General features: G+C 35.9%; 2 protein-coding genes across 2 annotated transcripts; one reads left to right on the top strand and one right to left on the bottom strand.

Annotated features, from left to right (window-relative positions):
• Positions 1–6,498: 6,498 nt before the first annotated feature.
• LOC105161000 (small ribosomal subunit protein eS17) lies at positions 6,499–8,179 on the top strand. The gene is made up of 2 exons (XM_011078546.3): positions 6,499–6,654; positions 7,574–8,179. Exon 2 carries the CDS (start codon positions 7,602–7,604, stop codon positions 8,031–8,033), a length of 432 nt encoding a protein of 143 aa, XP_011076848.1. The 5' UTR covers positions 6,499–6,654; positions 7,574–7,601; the 3' UTR covers positions 8,034–8,179.
• A 2,543-nt stretch (positions 8,180–10,722) lies between these two features.
• On the bottom strand, positions 10,723–16,240 carry LOC105160998 (serine--tRNA ligase). Its single transcript, XM_011078545.3, has 10 exons — positions 16,085–16,240; positions 15,528–15,694; positions 15,361–15,431; positions 14,822–14,983; positions 14,631–14,736; positions 13,502–13,695; positions 12,296–12,399; positions 11,956–12,139; positions 11,563–11,742; positions 10,723–11,294 (listed from the first exon to the last, which is right to left on the bottom strand). The coding sequence occupies exons 2-10, from the start codon at positions 15,658–15,660 to the stop codon at positions 11,085–11,087; spliced, it is 1,344 nt and encodes a 447-aa protein (XP_011076847.1). The 5' UTR covers positions 15,661–15,694; positions 16,085–16,240; the 3' UTR covers positions 10,723–11,084.
• Between the last annotated feature and the right edge of the window lie 7,601 nt (positions 16,241–23,841).

The raw sequence follows: 23,841 nt of genomic DNA, 5'->3' as shown, positions 1-23,841 counted from the left end.
GTCACAAAATATTAGAATCTTGTCATTAATAAAATTTAATGGCATAAAATTTTTATCACAGTGTTGTCACAACACCTATGTCACTAATTCCTTATATTGACAACTAAAAGCCCATTTCACATTAACTATAAGTTTTTAGTGAGAATTTGAATGTTTTTCTAATGACTTTTAGTTAGTGATAATACAATTCATCACTTAAATGTAAATATATTATCGCTAAATAACTTCAAGTTGTCACTAAATATGTTATATCTAGCGACAAGAAATAAGTTGTCACTAAATATATTGTATTTAGTGATAAGAAATAATTTGTCACTAAAAATATTATGTGCCAATTCTCTATACATCTTTATAGGACCTGGAGACTAAAAGAATTATAGCAGTAGGAAAGCTCTACAAGAACCTATATGTGTTGGACAAGTCATCTTTCAGTCCAATTACTATAGCCTCGTTAAATTTTGTTCAACATGGTCTTTGTACTGATTTGCTTCTTGTAATAATGTCTTGTGGCATAGGCGGTTGGGACACCCTTACTTGAATGTTTTAAAACATGTACCTATTGTGGCCTCTGTTAATACACTTGATACATGCATGATTCGCCCTCTTGCTAAATAGAGCCGATTACCTTTTTCATCAAGTACCATCCACTCCAAACATATATTTGAGCTAATACATATTGATCTTTGGGAGCCCTACAAAACTCCAACACTTGAGGGATGTATACTTTCTCACAATTGTAGAAGACTTTAGTAGAGCTATCTGGACTTTCTTGCTTCGATATAAAACACAAGTGTGTCACAAAATGGACTTGTTTTTTAAAATAATAAGTAAACAATTTGAGTCCAAGGTTAAGGTGATAAGATCTGATAATAGTACAGAATTCACAAATACTGCTTACTAAACTTTATTCCATTCTCAGTTGCCTACTGCCACATATGATATTTTTTCCCAGTCCCCACAAACTCCACCTTCTCATTCTGCCTTTGCTCTAGTTCTTCCTTATATCCCTCCACCACGTGGCTCGCTTAGAACATCCTAGAAACCAACCTAGTTAGATGATTATATATGCCATTATGAAACTAATTCCACTACTACTTGTTTGCCTTCCCTTTATAAGTTTGCACATATGTTGTTTGTTCCTCTTTTGTCCTCTGTTTAGGAACTTAGGAACTATCTTGAAGCCAGCAAGGATGTTATGTGGACTGGTGCTATGACTGAAGAACCCAATGCACTTGATAAAAATAATACATAGGAGCTTGTTCGCTTGCCTCCGGGCAAGAAAGCAATTGGGTTCCGGTGGGTGTTCAAATTGAAGTTAAACCTAAATGGCAGCATGTAGCGCCACAAGGTTCGTTTGGCAGCCAAAGGACACAATCAGATAGAGGGCATGGACTACTTTGATAGCTTTTCCCCGGTGGCTAAGACTGTTACAGTATGAGTTTTCATGGCAATTTAGTGGCAATTTAGTGGCAAAAGGCTGGCCCTTATGGCAATTGGATGTGAATAATGCCTTCTTACACTGGCATCTTGACGAGGAGGTCTACATGACCCCTCTAGAAGGCTACACATTAGTGACTCCAGGACATGTTATTAAATTGAATTACTCCCTTTCTGGTTTGAAGCAAGCATCTCGCCAATGAAACATCGAGCTCACAATAAAGTTACAAGCTTTTGGTTACGGACAGTGTCTTCATGATCACTGTCTTTTCTTAAAGATTACTTTTACATATTTTTATGGGATTATTAGTTTATGTTGATGTTATATTATTGACTGGAAACTTTGCAGACGGAATCACAGCCTCAAGGACTACTTACACTCTCTGTTCACAATCAAAGATTTGAGTTTTATAAAGTACTTCTTGGGGCCTCGCTCGTTCGACTCATGGCCTGCTTGTTACTCAGCAGAAATACCTCACTAGTATTCTCAAAGATACCAATCTCCTGGATGCTAAGGCCACTTCCACTCCTCTGCCTCCAGGTCTCAAACTCACTGCAGATGCTAGCTCCCTTTTGCCTAACCTAGCTTACACATGTTTGGTGGGATGTTTTTTGTACCTTGGATTCACCAGGCATGATGTTTCTTTTGCAATCCAACAACTCTCCCAGTTTCTTCAACATCCTCGGTCCTTTCATCGGGATGTTGCAGTCCATGTGCTTTGTTACCTCCGAGGGACCTCCTCATTAGGTTTGTTTTTCCCTTTTTGCAACACTCTTCAACCTTTTGCGTATATTGATGCTTCTTGGGCCTCTTGTCCAGATTCTCGCCGTTCTATCATCGGTTTTCGTATCTTCTTGGGTTCCTCTCTTGTTTTCTAGAAAATAAAGAAACAACCCACCATGGCTCGTTCATCCACCGAAGCTGAATACCATAGTATAGGTGTTGCCGTTTGCAAACCCCTGTGGTTATCCTACCTTTTGCGCACACTCAACTTTCCTTTTTGCACATCTGTTTCTTTCTGGTGTGACAACCAAGCCGCTATTCATATCATTGCCAACACTATCTTTCATGAGGGCACCAAGCACTTGGACATAAATTGTCACCTCGTCCGTGATCACTTGAAGTTGGGATTCATCCAGCAATCTCATGTTCTTGGGCTTGAGCAATTGGCTAATTCATTTACCAAGTCTTCCCCTGTTGGTGATTTTGCCCGTCTGTTCGTCAAGCTAGGCTTGACAAACCAAGCTCCATCTTGAGCGGGGGTATCACGATATGTAGCAGAACAACAGATTGCACACAGAACAGCGGATGAAGACGAATGTTGAAGATGAACATTGGACAAATTAGTTGTTGAGTTGGATGCTGAAATCGGACTGAGTTGGAAGATCCGCCATTTATTTTTACTTAAGCTTTGTCGTTATTTTTTTCATTATGCGCTTTCATTAGTTAGAAGTGCGTTTTTTACTCTGCCTTTTAGTTTGTTGGGTTAGTTAGGAGCAGTTATACTTTTTCCTGTATATACATTCTTTTATACAGTTTCTTGAACATAGATTACAACAGAAATGAAGTTTTTCATCTTCTTCTCTCAATTCTCTAAAATGTCTTCAACTTTCGTTTCCAGAAACCTTGATATTCTACATGAGTTTTGGCCTTAGCGAGATGAACGCTCAAGGAGAGGAGAAGAAATCTGATAATTGACTTATTGTTTTTAATTTTTGATAATGTAGAGGATTGATCAACACCTTTTATTAACCTAACTATGTTGAAATTTGAGGTAAGTATAGTTAATTAGATATATATATATAGGTATATATATTTCTATTGTACACTTGGTCGTAAATTGTTGAATTTTTGTTTGGATTACGTTATTGTCATGTGAAGTTGTTGTTGCATGGTCATTTGTAATTATAGTGTAAGAAAGACGGATGGATAATTATGTGATATTATATTTAATTATTGTGTGAAATTGAATTATGAAGTTATTGATGGGGATAATATAAACTGAGATAAAGAGATGGCTTACCTAACTGGGGGACTTACTGCAATGGTTTATGATGATATAATCAGTGACGAGCTGTGTGTTGTCAATTGATCAATAGAGATGACGTGCTATATCATATGAGTTGTGTATTGTTTGGTATGATTCATAATATAATATGTCATACGAGTTGTTTGTTTTGTGATATGATTGATAATGGGATATCATATGAGTTGTTTGTTGTGTGATATCGAAATAAAAGGATGAGATATCGTGATTGAGATGATGATACTTGGCAAAGACCATTGAGTGATGCACTCCAGTTTGGGTAAGCATGGCCTTATGGAAATAAATGATAACGTTGGGTATTATGTTGTAGATTGAAATGTGATTGTTGGTATGTGCTATTTTTTAAACTTGTTGTGGTTACATGGCAAACATATGTTGGTTTGTGTCAGTGCACGAAACTTGTCTTGTTGTCGTATGTGTATATACATATATGTATATATATAGGTTGATTAGCTATACTTATAGAGTAGGCAGCTCATTCTTTGTCACATAATTTTCAGATGATAAGCCAAAATGACTAGCCAAAATAAATCTTGAGCCCTGCCGCTAATCTTATTAGGTGGGTCAGCCATGACATTTGAAGCTAGGAATTCTAGCTATGTGACTACAAGATACACTAGTTTTTAACTGAGATTGCATTTTAAATTTTATAATAGCTAGAAACTTCATTATTTTTTTTGGGGGGGGTGTAGACGTGAGTAAATTAGTAGAATAATAAATATAAACTTTTGACGATGTCTATCATTACTTATGACTTATATATTACATTGATAAAAAAAAAATTATCTTATTCAATTAAAGTGAAATTTTTTAAAAGACGGGTTAATATGAAAGTATATAATAATTAGTGATAATTTAGTGTAGTGCTATAGAGGGTGCTACAAAAAGTCAAGGATAGGAAACCACAACCTAGCCTCCTACTGGGCCACGTAGAAGCAAAGAAAGCTATCAGGAGAAAAGTTTGGGTGAGCAACAACAACAGGGACTTGAATTACAAAATTCATCAGTTTTTCCATACTTCTCGCTCATATTCACTGCATCATCAATAGAGAAACGAGAGCCGTAAACTAAAAAAGACTCCATTCCATCATAAACCATCCTATCTGTACCACTTTCCTTTTTTTCTCTTCCCCAGTGTTCCCTTCCTCCTCCTTGCTCTTACCTCCACGATGGGAAACTGAGTTGGAGGCAAAGGGGTTTTCCTTTTCCTCCCCAAAGGATCCTACTAGGTCCACCATTATTTCCTCGATCACATGCTCATCTATACTTCCAATAGATATAGCTCTAGAAAAGCAAGAAAAAAAACAAAAAAAAAAAAAAGAATCATACCTAGAAGGGGGAGTAAGGAATACTGGGAACGCTAGGAAGAATTAATAGAAGCTGCAAAGAAATAAATAACGATCAATAATGAATATTGCTGGAAAAAGAACTAAAGGAGTAAGAGGGAAAAAATACTAAAAATTACCTCTAGGAATTCGAAAAAGAGTTGTATCACGAAAGATGCGCCCCCTGCCTTAAAAATGAAGATCGCCAAGCAGTCCCATTCGCTGAGGACTTGGCACTTCTCTCTCCTATTTGTCGCAATCAGCCAATCAGCAAGCACGTACTCCCCCAACACCGTCAAGTCTGTCCTATCATCTTATCTTTGGCAATTATCACTCACCTTTTTGCAGATATGCGTAAATCCCCCCAAATCCGCATGTGTGGGTAAGGCGTTTACATCTAATCAGCCCACCAGGACTTTCTTTCGATAGCCTAGCTGGCATAGCTAGATAGCTCAGCAGAATTTCCCCTACTAAATCCACGCGTTGAGAAAATTCTTCAGGTAGTGGAAATAAATTCTATTTCAGCAATCCAATACTAATCATGCACTACTAGAGTGGGGGCGGGTGTAGGAGGGATGATACCCCCTCATTTATCCTTTCCAAAGCCCACAATAAAAGGATGTGGCCCCCTATTTCATAGCGCAACAGAGCTTAGCTTATTGGTCCATGAGCAATATGTAAAATCCATAGTGCAAAGATTCATAACTAACTTGGCAAGCCCAGAAACAAGCCCAGTCTAGCAAGGTGACTCAACGAACATCAGGGATTCCATGTCACATGCGCTCTTAATATTTAGAGACACGTCATATTAAAAAAATTCCAACAAACTCCTTCTAGATTCATAATGGCTGACCTGACATCAAGAAGTAAAACAAATTTCGCTGAAATCTGGTTGACTGGACATAATTCATTCAAATAGTCATATGCTCTTCCAAATAAATCGAAATTATAATTTGTTTTTTTTAGTTAGCTAACTCACACATCTTTGAAATTGTGTATCATATGCTGCAACTATTTTCGAATTTTGCTCTCAGCCAGCCTATAAATAGGGGCCACTTTGCAGCCATAATGGTAACGAGCATCATTTACTTCCACACACTTTTCTCTTGATTTTTAGTAAGCTCTTTGCATACTTTGGCACTCCATATACTCATTTTCACTCACACTAATTTTTTTTTATCATTCCACATCACTTTTCACACCATTATTTTTACATTATTTTGAGTTTTTCTATTATTTATTCAATAATTCAAATATTGACCTAAACATTAGAGTGTTAACCCTTCCTTCGCAGATAGTCCTCCTTTGAATTTAAATTTTTTTTGAAAATTCTTCGACTATCTTGATACTACTAGACTAAGTACACATCATTAATTTCTATTATACTTTCTAGATAAGGTGATGGGCAACAAATTCACATGTGAAAACACTAATAAGCAAAAAGCTTTGGGAAAAAAAAAAAGAAAAAGAAAAAAACCCTCTAAGGAGTCAGGCTAACTACGTCTCTGCTTCTTTCAATTGAAGAAAAAGATTTTAAAGAATCGATCATCTTTTTAGTAGTTGATTCTCTCTCTCTTTTTTTTTTGGGACGGTAAATTTCATTAAAAAAAAAATGGTTGTGGCCCAAAAATAAGGGTAAAAGTTGTAACCCAATTTGAACATTCACAAAGCCCAACAAATATTGCAGTCTGGTTCTTGGCCCATTTAATTTGAGCCCAGCCCAATAGGATCTCGAACCCTAATTAGCAGATGCCCTATATTCTCGTCTTGTGCTATTTCTTCTTCATACGCTGACACTGCCAACAGCTGCCGCGTCCACCGTCGCCGTTCGCCGTTTTTTCCAAGTAAATTCTTGCTCTCTGTTGCTGCATTACTTTGAACTCGTGCTTCTCTTTTTTCTTTCTCTGTCTCTTTGCATTGTTCGGATTTTTTCGGAATTTTTCTAGTGTTTGTATATAATATATATGTTTAGGATTAGGATTGCTTGGATATGCAAAAAGAATATCTGGGAACATTCATTAGATGCTGACAGTTGGAAAGTGGTCGTCTTAGCGTGCATATAGATTCTTGTGTTTATTTGATCTGCATGTATATGCACTGATTTTGACGCTAGAAGTTGAATTTAACTTTAAGATTTTTATTATTATGTTAACTTTTGGATTTTGTATTCCCCTAATTTTATAATTATTTATTTAGTCAGCAATTTGAGGGAACGGAGAGGGAGGATACGAGATTAGGCTCGAGTTTACAATGTTGATCTTCCAGTTTTCAATTTCTAGTCTAGAGATGTAATAATAGTATTAATTTATTTAGAGGAGAATGGCAATTTAAATATTTGTAACTGATGTTTGGAAATTGTTATTTGTCAAACGATTTCTAATTGAATTTCTATTAGTTTTGGGATTTTTTGTAATCAACTGGTGGATTTAGATACACCGCACACGGTACAGATATAGTAAGTTTGCTTTCTGAGAAACACTAGAAGATAGTCCTTGGTTCTTACTATCTTGCTATGTTGAATATACTGTTGGATACCGGGAGCAGATGACCAGTTCCAGTTTCCTAGCACTTGATCCAACATGGATATGATTGTATTTAGAATGATGAAAACCTGAACAAAACTTGGTATGTTCAGACTGTATATCTTCGTAGTTCTTATGGGAACGAGTCTATAAATTTTTCTTTCTTCTCCTTTCTTTGTTAGAAGCTCAGTTATCTTATTTTAACTTTATGCCGTGTCTGACTGCTTTATATCTATTTCAGAGTCGGATTCTAGGGTGCTGCTGTCAAGATGGGTCGTGTGCGTACTAAGACAGTTAAAAAGTCCTCTCGACAAGTTATTGAGAGGTACTACTCCAAAATGACCCTAGATTTTCACACAAACAAGAAAGTCTTGGAGGAAGTAGCTATTATTCCGTCCAAACGTCTCCGCAACAAGATTGCCGGGTTCTCCACACACCTGATGAAACGGATCCAAAAGGGTCCAGTTCGTGGCATCTCGCTCAAGCTGCAGGAAGAGGAGCGTGAGAGGCGCATGGACTTTGTCCCGGATGAGTCTGCCATTAAGACTGATGTCATTGAAGTTGACAAGGAGACAATCGACATGCTTGCATCCCTTGGCATGGCTGAACTTCCTGGAGTTGTTAAGCAGAGTACTGAACCACAGGGATTGCCTGCTGGCCCTGCTTATGGCCGTGGTGGTGGTTTTGCGAGGAGATATTGAGGTTGATTGACGAACCTTCAATTATTTCTTGTCTAAATCTGCTCAAGAATTTATCCCTGTTTTTATGGTTTTGATTAGTTTCAACATCCAAACTAACTGTACTACGTGCTCGCTTAGACTAATGCAAAAGTAACATGGTTTATGAATGTGTTATTCTTTCTCCGTATAACCCTCCCATCTCCCCAGTAGTTGTGGACTTTCTATTTGTCCAGCAATTATCTCTGGGTATTACTTGGATACTCCCTGAATTTAGGTTAAAATACACAAATGTCCCTTGTTTTTTCTAAAATTATAGCTATACCTTTTGAGGTTATTAAACTTAAACAAACGCTTTTTGAATATTACACTAACACACCTCAAGGTGTGTAATTGAATTTTATAAAATATAGGGGGTGTTTGTGTAATTTCGATTCAAAAGCTTCAAACTTGTTGATGCTATATATTTATGTGGTAAAAATTCTGTTAATTTCGCCAAATTCTTGAAAATGCTTATTCTGGATTTTGATCTTTGTGGATTCCAGGTGTTTTTATGAATGAAGAAGAGTTTGGAAGAAAAAGGAGGATTTTGTTTTTTCGTTTTTTATACAAAAAGAGGTTCAAGAAACCTTCAGAGAATCCATGAAATTCAGGATAACTCGTGTCAACTGATTATCAAAACTTTGGTCCACAACAGCGCATACAACTTAACGAAATTAATTACCGGATGAAAATTGTATGTGGAGCCCTATTGGATGCAATATTGCCTTGTAAACAAATTAGAATTTTGAAAGGAAAAAGAAAATGGTTGGAAAGAGAAGAGTTCGAGTTGAATTAGAATTAGTCAGATTCGGAATAACGTGTACTAAATTTTGATTGGGAGATAGCTTGATGGGAAGATCGTATTTATATGGTATATACAGTTAAGGATTTACACCACTTTTATCTATTGACTAATGTCATCGATCGTTGCTAGACGACCATCCATAGTGACTGGTACTTTTGGATTGATGACTCAATCAAAGAGTGATTAATTACATATGATTTAATTAAAACCTAGAGTAAGTTAATTGTCGAATGAAGTTGTATACGAAATACGTACCCAAGTCTAGTTGAGGGTGAACCTATAAAGGCCACACAAAAAATGCTAAAGGTATTAAAAAAAAATTAATTGGAGAATTAATTTTTGATGGAGCATTAATTATTGTTAAAATTTAAAGGAGTTTAAATTAATCACTTTAATAATTAGATTATTTATTGAGATCTTATTTGACAGGAGACCTAAACACTTTTTGGCAATCACTTGTTCTTGAATCAGATGCGTAATCTCCTCAGAGTTTTTGGAGCAAACTACACGTCAGCTTAAATATGGTATCAAGGGTTGATGATTTAATGCCAAGGAATATGTGGAGTTGCAGAGTTTCGTGATAATAGAGAGAATTTTTTGGTATCTTGTTTATTGTCTTGTGCGTTTCGTGTGTGGAGGCTTCTTTTACAGACATGAGTAGAACTTTAGTAGTTTGAGTTTACTTTTATAGAGTTTGAACATTATGTGCTTTGAAATTGATCAGTTTCCTAACGAACTATATTCGAACATAATTTTTTAACACAATTGAATTAATCCAAAAAAAAAACTGATAGTCATCTAGCATCGATCCATCAAGATCATAAAACCTGAATTTGATATGGATTTACTGCGATTTATTATTTTGAACATATATAAAATAGAATTTGTTATGAAATTTAATTATTAGTCAATTTACTTTGAATTTTTAATTAGTAATTTATTCTAAACCTTTGATATCAACAATGGTTATAAATTCACTTTAATAATGTTTTATTTCATTTATATTCTGCAAGGAAATAACATCATTCTCATTGGTGGCATTAATAATAGAGTAGGATTTTGTCCAATATTCAACTTACCCTGATGCATGCTTTAATTAATAATTAGTGATATCATTCTTTTGTATATTATATTCATCATATAATACACTTAGTAGATAAAAAGTAGCCTGTTGATATGACTTTAAATGACTAGAAATATTTATGAAAATTGAAAGGATTTAGTTCCTAGTAATATTAGGGTGGAGGACAGGCTTTTGTATCTGGTGTTCACTCATCCAGTTGTAGCTCATGCTGCTCAACACCGAAGCCAAGTTCTCCAATCCCCTTGTCAGCAACATCTTAACGCCGCCGCCCACCTATCCCAACAGTTCGCCCTAAATGACTCTTCTTTCCTTGGGATAATCCTCTCACCATTGCTGCATTTTGTGACACTGATTCGGCATCATGTGTGGACACTAGATGGTCTTCGACAGGTTTCTGTGTGATCTTGGGTTATGCTTTGGTTTCATGGACGACAAAGAAGCAATCTATCATTTCTCGTTCTTCGGCAGAGTGTAGCAGTAGCAACAACGGAACTGTTTCTATAACGTGATTTGTCCCCAATTTATATAGTTTAGGTTACATAAAACATTCTTTTCGAAAGATCATCGGTCCTGGTAACAATTTAGATTACATAAGCATTCAACACTTAGCTTGATAGATCATCTTCCTGGTTACTCCATTTAAAAAAGGTCCTACGTTAAGTATTAGCAAGACTCTGAACATTGAAAATACTAGTATTACATTCAAATCGCATTGCTTGCGTCGCTTGCGTCTATGAATCGGTTTAAATATCTATGAGAAGACAACGAAACTTAATGGCAGATTGCAGAAACTGAGTAATTGTATCCTACATTCACCATCACCAAATTCTAGTGTCATAATGACCTTAAAGTTGTAACATTTGATTATACTCTAGTTTCCGGCCAAAGATCAAGAAAAATCATAATTAAATATCTCATAATTCAACGCCAATGCACGTCCATAGGCATTGAAAAACCTTTAAAAGGGTATGCTAAAGAGTAGGGGAAGTTTGGAACAAATGACCTTTAACCAAAGAGGTTCAAGGAAAGGCAAACGGCCCATCATAGTATTCAACAGTTCCCCATTAAGTCATAGGAGGGAAGAGAGAGCTCCAGCATTTCCTTTAAATTCGTCCACAATGTGGTGTAGAAAGTGAATCGTGGGTCATTCCTTAGTCTTCTTCCCTTTTGCCTCCTTCCCAGTGTTGTTTTTGAAAGGAATGAAAGATTTCCCACCCATGTAACCTCTTAGAGCCTCTGGTATTTCTACCCCGTCCTCCTTCTGGTTGTTCTCGAGGATGCAGCACATTGTCCTCTCAGTTGCTGTGAGGGTAGAGTTCAACATGTGGACGTACTCCTTGACCTTATCATTACTCTGCAACCATATTTGCAAGGAAATGATCATTTTGGAAAGAAAATGCTGAACACTATATAATTTCAATTTGAAATCACAAAGGAGCACTACATATCCCATTTCAAGGCACAAAACTTTGGTAGACTTAGCGAGCAAAGAGAATTTTGTTTAGCTCCGACTATTGATGCATATAATCTTTTTTCATGTTTTCTTCTAAAAGGCCACCCACAGTCTGACATTGACAATAATGTGTAACCATAAAAATACAGCAAGAAAAAGCTAACTCCACCTTCTTTTGTCCAAATCGAATTTCCAATCTTCTGGACTGATAGTCAGTGCAGTTTGAGCAGGAAACAAGTTCTCTATATGCCTGTGATGCTGGAAACCATCCTTCCAAATCGTACTTCTTTGCAGCAGCATCATTCAGTGCACCAGAGACAATAGCTACAACTTGATAGGGAATATTTAGCTGCTCACAGAAGTTATTTCACTGACATCAATACTTTTGCAGTCTAAAATCATGGGAGAAACATTAGAAGAACAATTTGTGATAACTGAATCAGCATAGATATGCTAAAGTCTTTTGGCAAAATACTCTTACTTCTATCCAGAGGTGCAGCATTGTTACAAGTAACAGCTATTACTCAGAGATACAAATATATGAAAAAGACGCGGAAGATACCAGCTTGTAGAAATCCTCGGAATTTTTCAGCATCTCTTCGTGCATCTCCCAGGAATCATTTCCATTTGGACTGGTTATACAGAATTGTTCCACCTTTTCAAATTGATGAACACGGAAAATTCCCAGAGTATCTCGACCATGCGACCCGGCTTCTTTACGGAAGCACGATGAATATCCAGCATATCTGACAGAACTCAGAATGTCAATCAAATCTATAGACAAAAGAGAAGGGGGGAAAAAGATACAACGAGAAAACTGTTATGTTGCTTAAATATAACAATTTGAAGCCAGAAGTAAACTACACGATGTTGAGCCAAGGACATTTACATAGATCCCATACCTCAGAGGCAGTTGTGAAGGGTGAATCCAATCATCTATATGATACGCACAAAGTGGTTGTTCAGCCGTTGCAATCAGATATTTGTCATCTCCCTCTCCAGTAACCTGTTAAAAACCACCAAGTCAAGCACATTAGCAGCTCCCAGAAAGTCTAAATGATTATGCTTAAAATAGAATTATAGACCAATTGTGCATATAATCAAGAGTATTATTCCATGAAGAATCCGGATTTGTACAGGGGTGCTATGAGATTGCAGTAGAACTGGACTAACTGATTTTTTTACTGTTCACCAATGGCAAGCAACTAGATAACATATGTATGGAGATCACACGCTAGACAAACTTAGTGTTGCGTCAAAGTCCTATAGTAAACAATTTCATCCTCAAACTTATCACCCAAAGCAATGCCTTTCTCCAAATTTTGAATTACTGTTGGAGACTATCCTATATCATTGCATGCTTTACATACCTTCAATTGCTCCCTCTTTGTATTAGCGTCATTTGCTCAATTAAAAGAAATAGTTCAAAGACAAAGCAGTTCTTTTTGGGCTTAATAGTTTGGAAGTGTGGGAAGGAAATAACAGGAATATCATGCAGTATATGATTTCTCAAAGATTGCCACTTCATCCTATCCTACCCTTCTGAAAGACAGGCAGGAGTTCTGGCAAATAGTGCCACTCTGACAAGAAAGGATGACATGTTCAGTTTTGCCGTGTTCCTTTTCAATTATACTTTCTCCATATTGACATGATTACTCACTTTATATTACAGGAGGTAAGTTTTACCTCCACCCCCTGTAATTTTTTTTATAACTAGGAATTCATGCATTTGTTTAATGCTGTGCTTTATTGATAGATCAGTTAGCACTTCAATTCCCGAGTGGGAAAAATGAGCAGAAACACAACTGTGAACAGCTACAAACACAATTAATAACTCAACTAATGCAGGAGAATAAGCTAGTAAGGTTGATATCTGCAGCTTAGGAACTGATAACATCTGAACAATATCTTAATGCAAAGTGCAAAGCAGCACGCTAAAGAAAGGCATGCCAGGGTTCTACTAAAATGAGATAGGATATTGTCTTTCTATATATTTCTTCAGTGAGACACTTAAACAAAGTTCATCTTTATGCACAACACAAGATCTTTGTAACTCTCTTTCATTTAGAAATAGTAGTACCAAGCTACTGAACTAGAGAAAAAGTTACCTTATAAAGTTCTTCATCGAACTGAGCCAATTGAGCACATTTAGCCATAATATCTTTCCTCATGAAGAAAGGAGTTTGCAGTGCAGTAAAGCCCCTCTTCTCCAAAAAATCAAGACCAAAGTTGATTAAAGCTTGATTAAGTCGTACACCATCCCCTTTCAGATAGAAGCCTCTGCCTCCAGCTATATTTGCACCTAAAATTCAAACATGCTATACATGAAGCAAGCTAGATACCACAACAAGAAAGTTAGAAAACAAAAAGTAAGACCAAGGAATGGGCATTCAGCTACTCATTGCTGAACCTGCAGGAAAAAATTTTCGTGTTCACATCAGGTTGAAAGGGTCAAATAACAGGAAAGTGGGGAAAGATCACAACTGGTAGCTGAGACCCTACGAACTTGACTTGTGGTACTAATTTGTTTTCTTCCTCTTCATCTTACAGTTAAACAAAATTTAAGTCCAGATACTACTGCGGAAAAAGAAAGCAACAGCAGCAGAAAGCTCTGAGGCTCCCCTTAACACTCAGTTACTGCGATCCAATTTCTCTGAGCTCTCGCTTACATGTACCCATGGATGGCTTCAGATTGGCTTAACAAGATCCCTGGCACTCTCTCCACAAGGATAATACTTAGAAATTTTACAACATCCCCACACTTTTCTAGACTGCCCTTACAAACCAAATATCCAATTCATCATGGATATCCATAGTATGACTTCAGAAAAATGAAAGGCAAAATCATATTTTTATCCTGTAACTATAGGTCATTAGCACTTTTTGGTCCTCTAACTTACTCAATTTACATATTTAGTCCTTATGATGCATTTAGTCCGAACATCTCACATTTTTTGTCCTTTTTTGGCAAATTTAGTCTTTTCATCCACTTCACATTGGAGTAAATCTCATTTTCGGTACTATAACTATAGGTTGTTAGCACGAAATCTATCACCACAGAATAAGAATTAAATTTGCTAAAAAAGAACCAAATGTGAGATGTCCAGGACTAAATTCGTATAAGAAAAGGACTAAATGTGTAGGTGGAGTAAGTTACAGGACCAAACGTGCTGCCGACCTATAGTTACAGGACAAAAAATGTAATTTTCCAGAAAATAAATGAAAAGCATTGAGCACCTTTCTTTATATCTGCAATTCCAAGAAGCTCAACAAGCTCCACATGATTCTTCAGCTTTGGTGCAGTCCACTTCTCTCCCCATGACCGAATTATGGCGTTGTTTGCCTATAAAACATCTCATTATTCATAGCATATATCATTCATCAGGGGAGCATGGAAGTCATATAGAAGAAAAGCACCTCATACACACCTCATCGTTGCTGACAGGGACTGAATCATGCACAAGGTTTCCAATAACTCCCACTCTAGCCTGCACTGCTGCAAGAGCCTCCTGCACCTCTGCCTCCTTCTTTACTGTTAGTTCCCTGTTTTCCTCTGTACTTGCAATCATACCACTAGCATCTTGTCCCGACTTCCAAAACCGTAGAAAATCCAGTCAACATCCAATGTATAAACAAGAGGAACCAACAAAATATAGTTGCCTTAAAATTTAGATTCAGAACTCTCATGTCAACAGTTTCTGTGAGAAAAGAAAGGACATTAAGTGTTTATGAAAAGAACAAGGAAGTCCCAAGCTACCTTGGCTTTACTATCAAATTATCAATATAATATTACAATTTTTCTAAGAAAAAGAGCGAAAGACATAATGACTGCCCCCCCCCCCCCCCCAAAAAAAAAAACAAATGCATTTCTAAGACATTCTAGTTTCTTAAACATCCTATTCTTCTCTCCAAGAAGAACGTTGGTTGTAGAAGCATTATAGGAAAACAAACAAACCAAAACACTCACAATTTTGAGGCGGGCAATCTCTTTGCTAATCCTGTTTCGATCTGTCCTCAAGCCATCCAACTCAAATTGGCCTACAACCATATCAAATCGAAGTTATATGTCTGATCATGACAGAAAACAAGGTTTCCCGGCACAATCTCAAAATAGAAAGTAGATTTGCTAATTACGTTGCCGCCAAACTTTGTCAAGTTCAATGACCTCATCAACAAGATCAACATTGGCAAATCGACGGCGTTGAGACTCCCGAATTTTCTCGGGGTTGCCGCCCTTCTCTTCACGAAAGAGATTAATGTCCAACATACTTGTTCCTCTCTCTTTTTTTAGCTCCTTCCGCCTGCAGTTTGTAGACATGAAACAAAACAATATTGTCTAGAAAGGAAAACAAAATGTAACAAGTAGATAGAAACAACTAACACAGAGTTGGGGTTCACATTCATATACATAAAACCATTGAAATTTACAAAATCAAAAATCAAAATAGAACAAAAGGAAATGCCTCCAGCAAAAGCAAAGCCAAGTGGGATTGACTGCGCAAACCAGAACAACAAACCCATCAAATAAAGAAACCCATATACAGATACAACGCATTACATCCAAATTAAGTGCACATATAAATGGTTGTTATGAAAATGTCAAGAATCATAAAAAGCTCTCATAGATGCAAATTTAAGAACCACCGGCAATGCAAAATAAAAAAGAACGAGTGAGGAGAAGAGACGTTTACCCTAATCCAGAGAGAGATAAGAGGAAATAGAAAACGTTAAAGAGAAGTTGCCAGTTGACGATGATGAAGAACGCTGAGTAAGAGAACGAGAAGGCAGCGCGAGGGTTTTGAAAGCATAGACGGCAGGATTTTTAATTTCCACTCTTACCCCTTGAATTTCTGGTATATGCAATTTAGCCCAATTCTATTATTTTTCACAATGGTGCATGTTGTCAGCAGGTTGCCTTGTTGGATTCTCTATTTTCTAAATTTAAAAATTAACTATGTCAAATATTAATGGCATAACGTGAGTATAATTTTTTCTAAAAATATTCAAAAATACTTAAATAATTGTTTTATTCAAAAATTTTTAAATAAATAAAATACACAAATAATAAATAATTTTTTATATTTTAAAATATATTATAAATAAGATTACAATATATAAATAAGAAAATCACATTTTAAAAAAATAATAAATAAAAAATTAATTTAAGGTATTATTGACGCAATAAGAGAACTGGTGTAATGATTTTGAGTCACTTTTGTATAAAAATAATAATTATTTTTTAAAATTATTAATTAAGGGTATAATTGTCATATCTAAAAGTTGGTGTGACAGTGTTATTAACCGTCGTTTATGAGTGTAGAAGTTTTTTCTTTTTTTAATGAGCCATCATGGCACGCCGTCCCTGTGTGCATATAATAAACTAGCAGTTACGATACATCGTTACATATAATAAATAATCTCCATACTTTAAAATTTATTTAAATAAGAGTAAAATATATAAATTAATACATCAGATTAAAATTAAATAAATTAAATAAAGAAAAGAAAAGAAAACTAACTTATCATTTAATGTAAAATTGAGTAATCGGAGATGTTAATTATCTTATTAGTTGAATGACGTTTTAGGGATAAAAAAGATTGGTGAAGCAGTATTAAAACCACCACTTTATATCTATAACACCTCATTTCTTTATAATATTGCTAGCCGTTGTGGCATGTCATTCCTGTTTGCATATAATAAGTAATCTTTTCGCTTTAAAATATACTATAAATAAGAGTATAATATATAAATCAATACATTACATAAAAAAGAAAAAAATAAATGAAATAAAATAAAACTAATCTATCAATTAATATAAAATTTGAAAAGTTGAATAAGTTAGGGGTATTTTCGACTTCACAAAAATTTTGGTGTGTTGATGTCAATAATCGTCGTTTTTTACTGTGGAATTTCTTTTCTTCTTATATTAGTATAGATTAGCAATGGTGACACGTGGTTCTTACGCACATAATTTTGTGGAATGCAATGCTTTAATTATCTATATATTTTAAATTGATCAAAAAATTCAATACACGTGTAGAATAATTGGAACAAACAATTTCTACAAATAGTCGTCTTTACCAAAAATAAAATAAAATAAAATAAAAAATGAAAGGAAATAGTGTTCTACTGAACTAAAGTGAAAATTTTCATAAATTAAATTCTTATTTCATGAATTGGTCCAATTTGTAATTGTAATTGTTTTCTGCTGGATTAACCTTTCACCTCTATAAATAGAAAAAAACTAAAAGTACAATGCATAATAATCTTTTTATAAATATGAAATAGTTATAAGTTAGTGTGGGAGGGGATTAGTAGACATTGCAGCTACACAGGTAGTGAAAAATAAGTTGAAATAGGACATTTGGAATCACATAGTTAGTAGGTGAAGTTGTCAAAAAGTGAGATCCACTAATTATGCATTGTAAGGGCACAATTCAACGTACTTACATTGGAACTGTTACAAGAATTTCCCTCTCCCTCAATGAGGGAATGGGGAAGGGTATTTATACAACAAAGTTACGTTATTTAAGATAAGTGATGGCAAGGTGTTTCGTCCTTCACCTATGATTATTTTCTAGGGGTATTTCAATAATTTTTCTTATCATGCTGATTTGGTACTTTTGACTCCAGATTTTTCTTTATGAGGATATTTTGCTTTCCTTGTTGTGGTGATATTTTTCCTTACCAGTGTGATTTCATTCCCCCCCCCCCAATAGCCCCCAATTTTTAAATATTTCTTGGAATATTTAGGAATTATTATTGAACCTTGTGCTCTCCTGCGGGCTTAGCCTGTCTTGAGGGCTGTTAGGATTGATGTCTATATACATTTTTAATATAATAATTGTCTTGTTCACTTTTGCAAATTTTCGTTTTTTTTTTTTTGGCAAAATAACTTCATGGCTAGGGTAGATACTTTTATTAAATATCTTCCTCTCTTCTCCCCTTTTTTTCCCCACATTATTTTTTATTTTTTTATTTTGTTGAATCGTGTCGATTTGTCTCTTAAGAGTTAATGCACTTGGGGATCGTCTAGGTATCCATTCAGGTTAGATTGCGATATACTAGAAAAAATTTGTTGGGGGGGGGGGGGGGGTTGTTGCCAAAAAGGGAGGTGTTGCCGCTGGCGCACAGCTGGTTAAGGACAGGTGCCTCCACCAGGTTTTGGTCAAGGTTCACGTTGGTTAGACTCTCCAAGTTGAGATGTGTCACCTCGACCTAGATTTGGTCGAGGTGTGTTGCCACAATCTAAGGTTGGTCGAGTTGACCAGGATTGCGTTGACTAGTTTCGTTTGATCGAGGCAATCAACCTCGATCAGGTGTTGGTCAAGGCTTGTCTCGCTTAATTCTGCCTATTGAGGCGATTAGGCTTAATCCGGTTTCGATCCTGAAATTGTCTCTCGTTCGTTTTTGCCTTCTGTTCTAGGTAATGAGGGAATTGTTGACTTTCATATGAAGTTATTGAGATAATCAGAAACTTGCCGGAGAGTTATTTCGACTCACTTAAAATTTTGATAGGTTTAGATTCATCACTAAAAATGATTTCTTATCATGTTCATGCCGAAAGTGATGAATTGGAGTCATCTATAGCCCCCCAGTCTAGGCTTCATTGTTGTTTTATGAATATTGAGAAGTGTGATAGTGTCTTAAGTCTTGAGGAGTTTAGTATTTTAAAAAATAAGGTTGATCTATCTTTTGTTTTTCAGTTCTATCTTCTGGGAATAGGGGATCGGATTAAGGGACCTCCTCTTTATTTTTTTACTACACGTTTTTCGCCTTGGGTTTACACTTCATTCTCATCTTCTTTTGATAGATGTCATTAAACAGTCTGGCTTTTGCGTTAGTCAGTTTACTCCAGTTACGTGGGGTTCATTCATTATCGGGTTTCTACTTTAATTGAGTTCCCACCCTTAGTGGTTGTTTTGTGTTTTAGCCGATTGGCCTTTTCTTAGGGAGCTAGCATAGCATTTCCTTGCATGTCTTTTATCACCTTAGTTTGTCTTAGACACCCCCGAGAATTGAAAACTTTAGTTGCCATTGGTATGTGAAGGTTGTGACTTAAAAGGAATTCAATCTTGTCCTTCCAATATGATGTTATATGTGGAGGGAGCGTCCACTATAAGAAATTTCATCATCTTTCTTACCCATCTTGGATATGAGCCCAAAGACATTGGTAGCACCACTTCACCCAAAGGTTTTACTATGTCTCCGCTAAAGCTAGCTTGCAGCGTGTTAACTTGAGCTAGCTAGGTATTGCTGATTCCCATTTGTGAGAACGCTTTGTAGAATATGAGGTCTGTTGAATTGCTGCTATCCACCAAGACTTTCTTGACCAAGAAGTTCGATATGGTGGCAGAAATTACTAATGCAGCGTTATTGGTAGGCGAATCTCTTCCCAAATCTTGGGAACCAAAAACTATTTCATGCCTTTTTTCTGCTTCATCGTTCATCGTCACTTTTAGACCATTCAGATCATTTGTGATGTTTTTGACAGCCCTGAGTGCGGCTTTATTTGCCCGAGCCGAGTCTCCTCCTGCGGCCCATCAGATATGACCCCAATTATTCCAACAATTGAGAGGTTACCTTGGTTTGACCTTTTTTGTCTTCCTTCTTGTGTCCCTCTTGAGGAGGTTTTGAGCTGTCTCCTTGAGGTGGATTATTATGATCTGCGTATTCCTTCAGATATCAACATTGGATCAATTTCTCTATTTCATTTTTCAAATGAAAGCAGTTTTCTATGCTATGATCATAATCTTATGAAAAATGCAATACTTGTCTAACTTCATCCTTTTAGGATTTTCCCCCATGCAGAATGACAGTGAACTAGTCCTTATTGCTCTGCACGGTGAAGATCTCAGCGTGGGGCACATTCAGAGAGGTGTATTAGGTCATGTTGGATGATGGTATGCGCTTTCGATCTCTTTGATTACTCTCACATTTTGGTTCCTTGAGTGGTTTTCTTCGACTGCGCTCTTCTTAGAAGGGGTTGTGGTCTTTATGCCTGAAGTTTTCTCAATTTAAAAATATTTTTCTGCACATACTAGAAGTTCATCTAGCGTTGTTGGAGGTTTCCAGCTATACTTTCCCAAAATCTTTCCTTTCAGAAATTCTATTGCATAATGCTCTCTAAGAGCCCTAGGTTGATCTGGGGGACTTGCAACACGACCTCGGAGAATCTTTACATGTCCTCTCATGGGCCCTCTTGCTCTCCTTAGACTACAATAAATAAATATGATGTGCTTTTTGCATACCTCTTTTTGATTGCAAAGTGTTTTAAAAAACGTTACAATAAGTATTTGAAGCTGTGTATTGTCCCAACTGGCAGTTGGTTGAACCAAGTCATGGCTTTTCCGGCCAGGGTAGTTTGGAAAATCTTACGTATGCTGCATCGCTTATGTCTAGCAAATTTTCCTTTGCTAGGAATAGATCTAAGTGGTCCTACAGGTCTTTGGTCTCGTCAACCTCATTGATACTTGGAATCTTGATCTTGAGTTGAATGGCTTCTGCCAAAATGTGAGGAGCAAATGGACTATGTCTATGAGGGGCCATGGCTAAGGAAAAACCTGGAGTTCTTCTGACATCTCAAGGCTGGCTTGTCTAGCAGCCACTTAGTCTCTCTTTTGAGGTCCGTGTTCACTTGCTGGTGCATCTCATGGAAGCGGAATGTTCAGTTCGCCTTTCAATAGGGAAGGTCTGCTTTCCATCTTTTCCTGGTGATGACCTTCTTATTGGTTTGCCGACCTCTGCTCGCCATTCTCAAGGGGCGAAGTCTACTCCACGATCTCTATGAGGATAGCGACGGGGTTACACGCTCATAATATATCGGGCGACTGCTTCACCCCCCATGGGGTCGTGTGGTTGCTGGACTTTTTCTTGGGGTGCATGCTCAGAGATTCCTTCAAGCTCGCCTAAACCCCCATTTTCGTTGCATACTCTTGACCTAGTGTTCATCCTAGAACGTCAAATCGCTCGTTCCCACAGATGATGCCAAGTCGATGTTGTTAAAAAGTAAGATCGACTAAATTTGTATTATGAGGACAGATTCAACAAACTTACACTAAAGTTATTACAAGAATTTCCCTCTCCCTCAATGAGACAATGGGGAGGGATATTTATATTACTACGAAGTTACGTTATTTAGTGTAGGTGAGGTAAGGTACTCTTTTGTCCTTCACCTACTCCAATTATATGGTTGTGATTCATCCCATAGGAGTATATCAATAATCTGCCTTATCATGCTGATTTGGTAAGTTTGACTCTTGACTACCTTTATGGGAATATTTTGCTTTCTCTGTTGAGGTGATTTTTCTCCTTACCAATGTGAATTTTTTTCCTCAATCAGTAGGAGATAGACGAAGTTGGAGCGGAAATTTCATTACTCGAAGACTATAAAAAGAACATCATACAAACATGATCAAAATAATAGATTCTCAAGAAGTATATTCCAACATATCAAACCACACAACAAGTGTTATGGTTAGGCCCAAGTTCATGGATAGCAGCAGGTGTAAAATTTTTATTTTTTATTTAATCTTTTTTATTAGATTATATTGATTAGATGGCACATAATATTATCAAAATAGATATTTAATATACATATTTTTATATACTTAAAGAAACAATAAAGAAAATGATAATATTTTTTATTCTTTATTTAAATAAAACTTGATAGATAATATTGATCAAATTTTTTTTGATAAATCCAATATTTTTAATTTTTTTAGGATACATGGCGCTTAGGTGGATAGCCTCAATGATTCTGTTTTATTATATATAGTAAAATTTATAATTAATTTAATATTTTAAAATAATAATACATATATCCTAATTTTTGACTACTCAAATTATACTTTATTTTATCTTTTCCCTGTAAAAAGCTTCTATTAGATCAATAATTTTAATATTTTTTAATAATTTCACAATTTTTTTTCTAACCTAATTTTTTCTTGAATTTAACGGAGCGGGGGCGATTGAGCTGAGTTTTAAAAAACACATGGGAGCTTTTAACTTATTTTGAAAATAGGAGATTTCTTTTTGCAGACTTTTTAAAACACAGTGGGGTTTTATGTATTTTGTCATTCAATATATCTCGATAGCAAGAGTAGCCTTGTATTAATTTACTTTACTAGAGGGGATATAGTGAGAGAAAATGAGTTGAGGATTGATAAAATTCGATAAATGGCTTGGATGGTTATGACCTGCTAACCAATTCTTGAGAACTTTTGTTCCGACTTTTTAATTTCCTTGTCTGTGCGTCTTTTTTTTTTTGTGAGTGTGTGTGTGGTGTGTGGGTGTGTGTGTTTATGTGGTGTGTGCGTGTATGCATGTGCGGTGTGTGTGTGTGTATGTGTGTGTGTGTGCAGTGTGTGTGTGTGTGAGTGTTTGTGTGGTGTGTGTGTGAGTGTTTATGTGGTGTGTGCAGGTGTGTGTGTGTTTGCGTGTGCGGTGTGTGTGTGTATGTGTGTGTGTGTGTGCATGTGCGGTGTGTGTGTGAGTGTGTGTGAGAGTGTGTGTGCAGTGTGTGTGTGTGTGTGTGTCTATGTGGGGTGTGTGTGTGTGAGTGTTTGTGTGGTGTATGCGGGTGTGTGTGTGAGTGTGTGGTGTGTGCGGGTGTGTGTGTGTGTGTGTATGCGTGTGCGGTGTGTGTGTGTGCAGTGTGTGTGTGTGTGTGTGTGGTGTGTGGGGTGTGTGTGTGCGTGTGTCACGGTAGAATATGTGTTACTTCCATTTTGAACATAGAAAAAGTGAGGTGTTGTTTTTATATTCTGCGCCAATGAATGCCATCTGCGTCTTGTTACATTTGCCATATTATATTCTTTTGTATAAATATTAATATTTTTTTATTTTTTATTTAATCTTTTTTATTAGATTATATTGATTAGATGGCACATAATATTATCAAAATAGATATTTAATATACATATTTTTATATACTTAAAGAAACAATAAAGAAAATGATAATATTTTTTATTCTTTATTTAAATAAAACTTGATAGATAATATTGATCAAATTTTTTTTGATAAATCCAATATTTTTAATTTTTTTAGGATACATGGCGCTTAGGTGGATAGCCTCAATGATTCTGTTTTATTATATATAGTAAAATTTATAATTAATTTAATATTTTAAAATAATAATACATATATCCTAATTTTTGACTACTCAAATTATACTTTATTTTATCTTTTCCCTGTAAAAAGCTTCTATTAGATCAGTAATTTTAATATTTTTTAATAATTTCACAATTTTTTTTCTAACCTAATTTTTTCTTGAATTTAACGGAGCGGGGGCGATTGAGCTGAGTTTTAAAAATCACATGGGAGCTTTTAACTTATTTTGAAAATAGGGGATTTCTTTTTGCAGACTTTTTAAAACACAGTGGGATTTTTTGCATTTTGTCTTTCAATATATCTCGATAGCAAGAGTGACCTTGTATTAATTTACTT

Source organism: Sesamum indicum, linkage group LG4 (assembly GCF_026168435.1).
Source record: "Sesamum indicum cultivar Baizhima isolate 11 linkage group LG4, ASM2616843v1, whole genome shotgun sequence".
Classification (NCBI taxonomy): domain Eukaryota; kingdom Viridiplantae; phylum Streptophyta; class Magnoliopsida; order Lamiales; family Pedaliaceae; genus Sesamum; species Sesamum indicum.
This window is presented reverse-complemented; position numbering and strand designations above follow the sequence as displayed.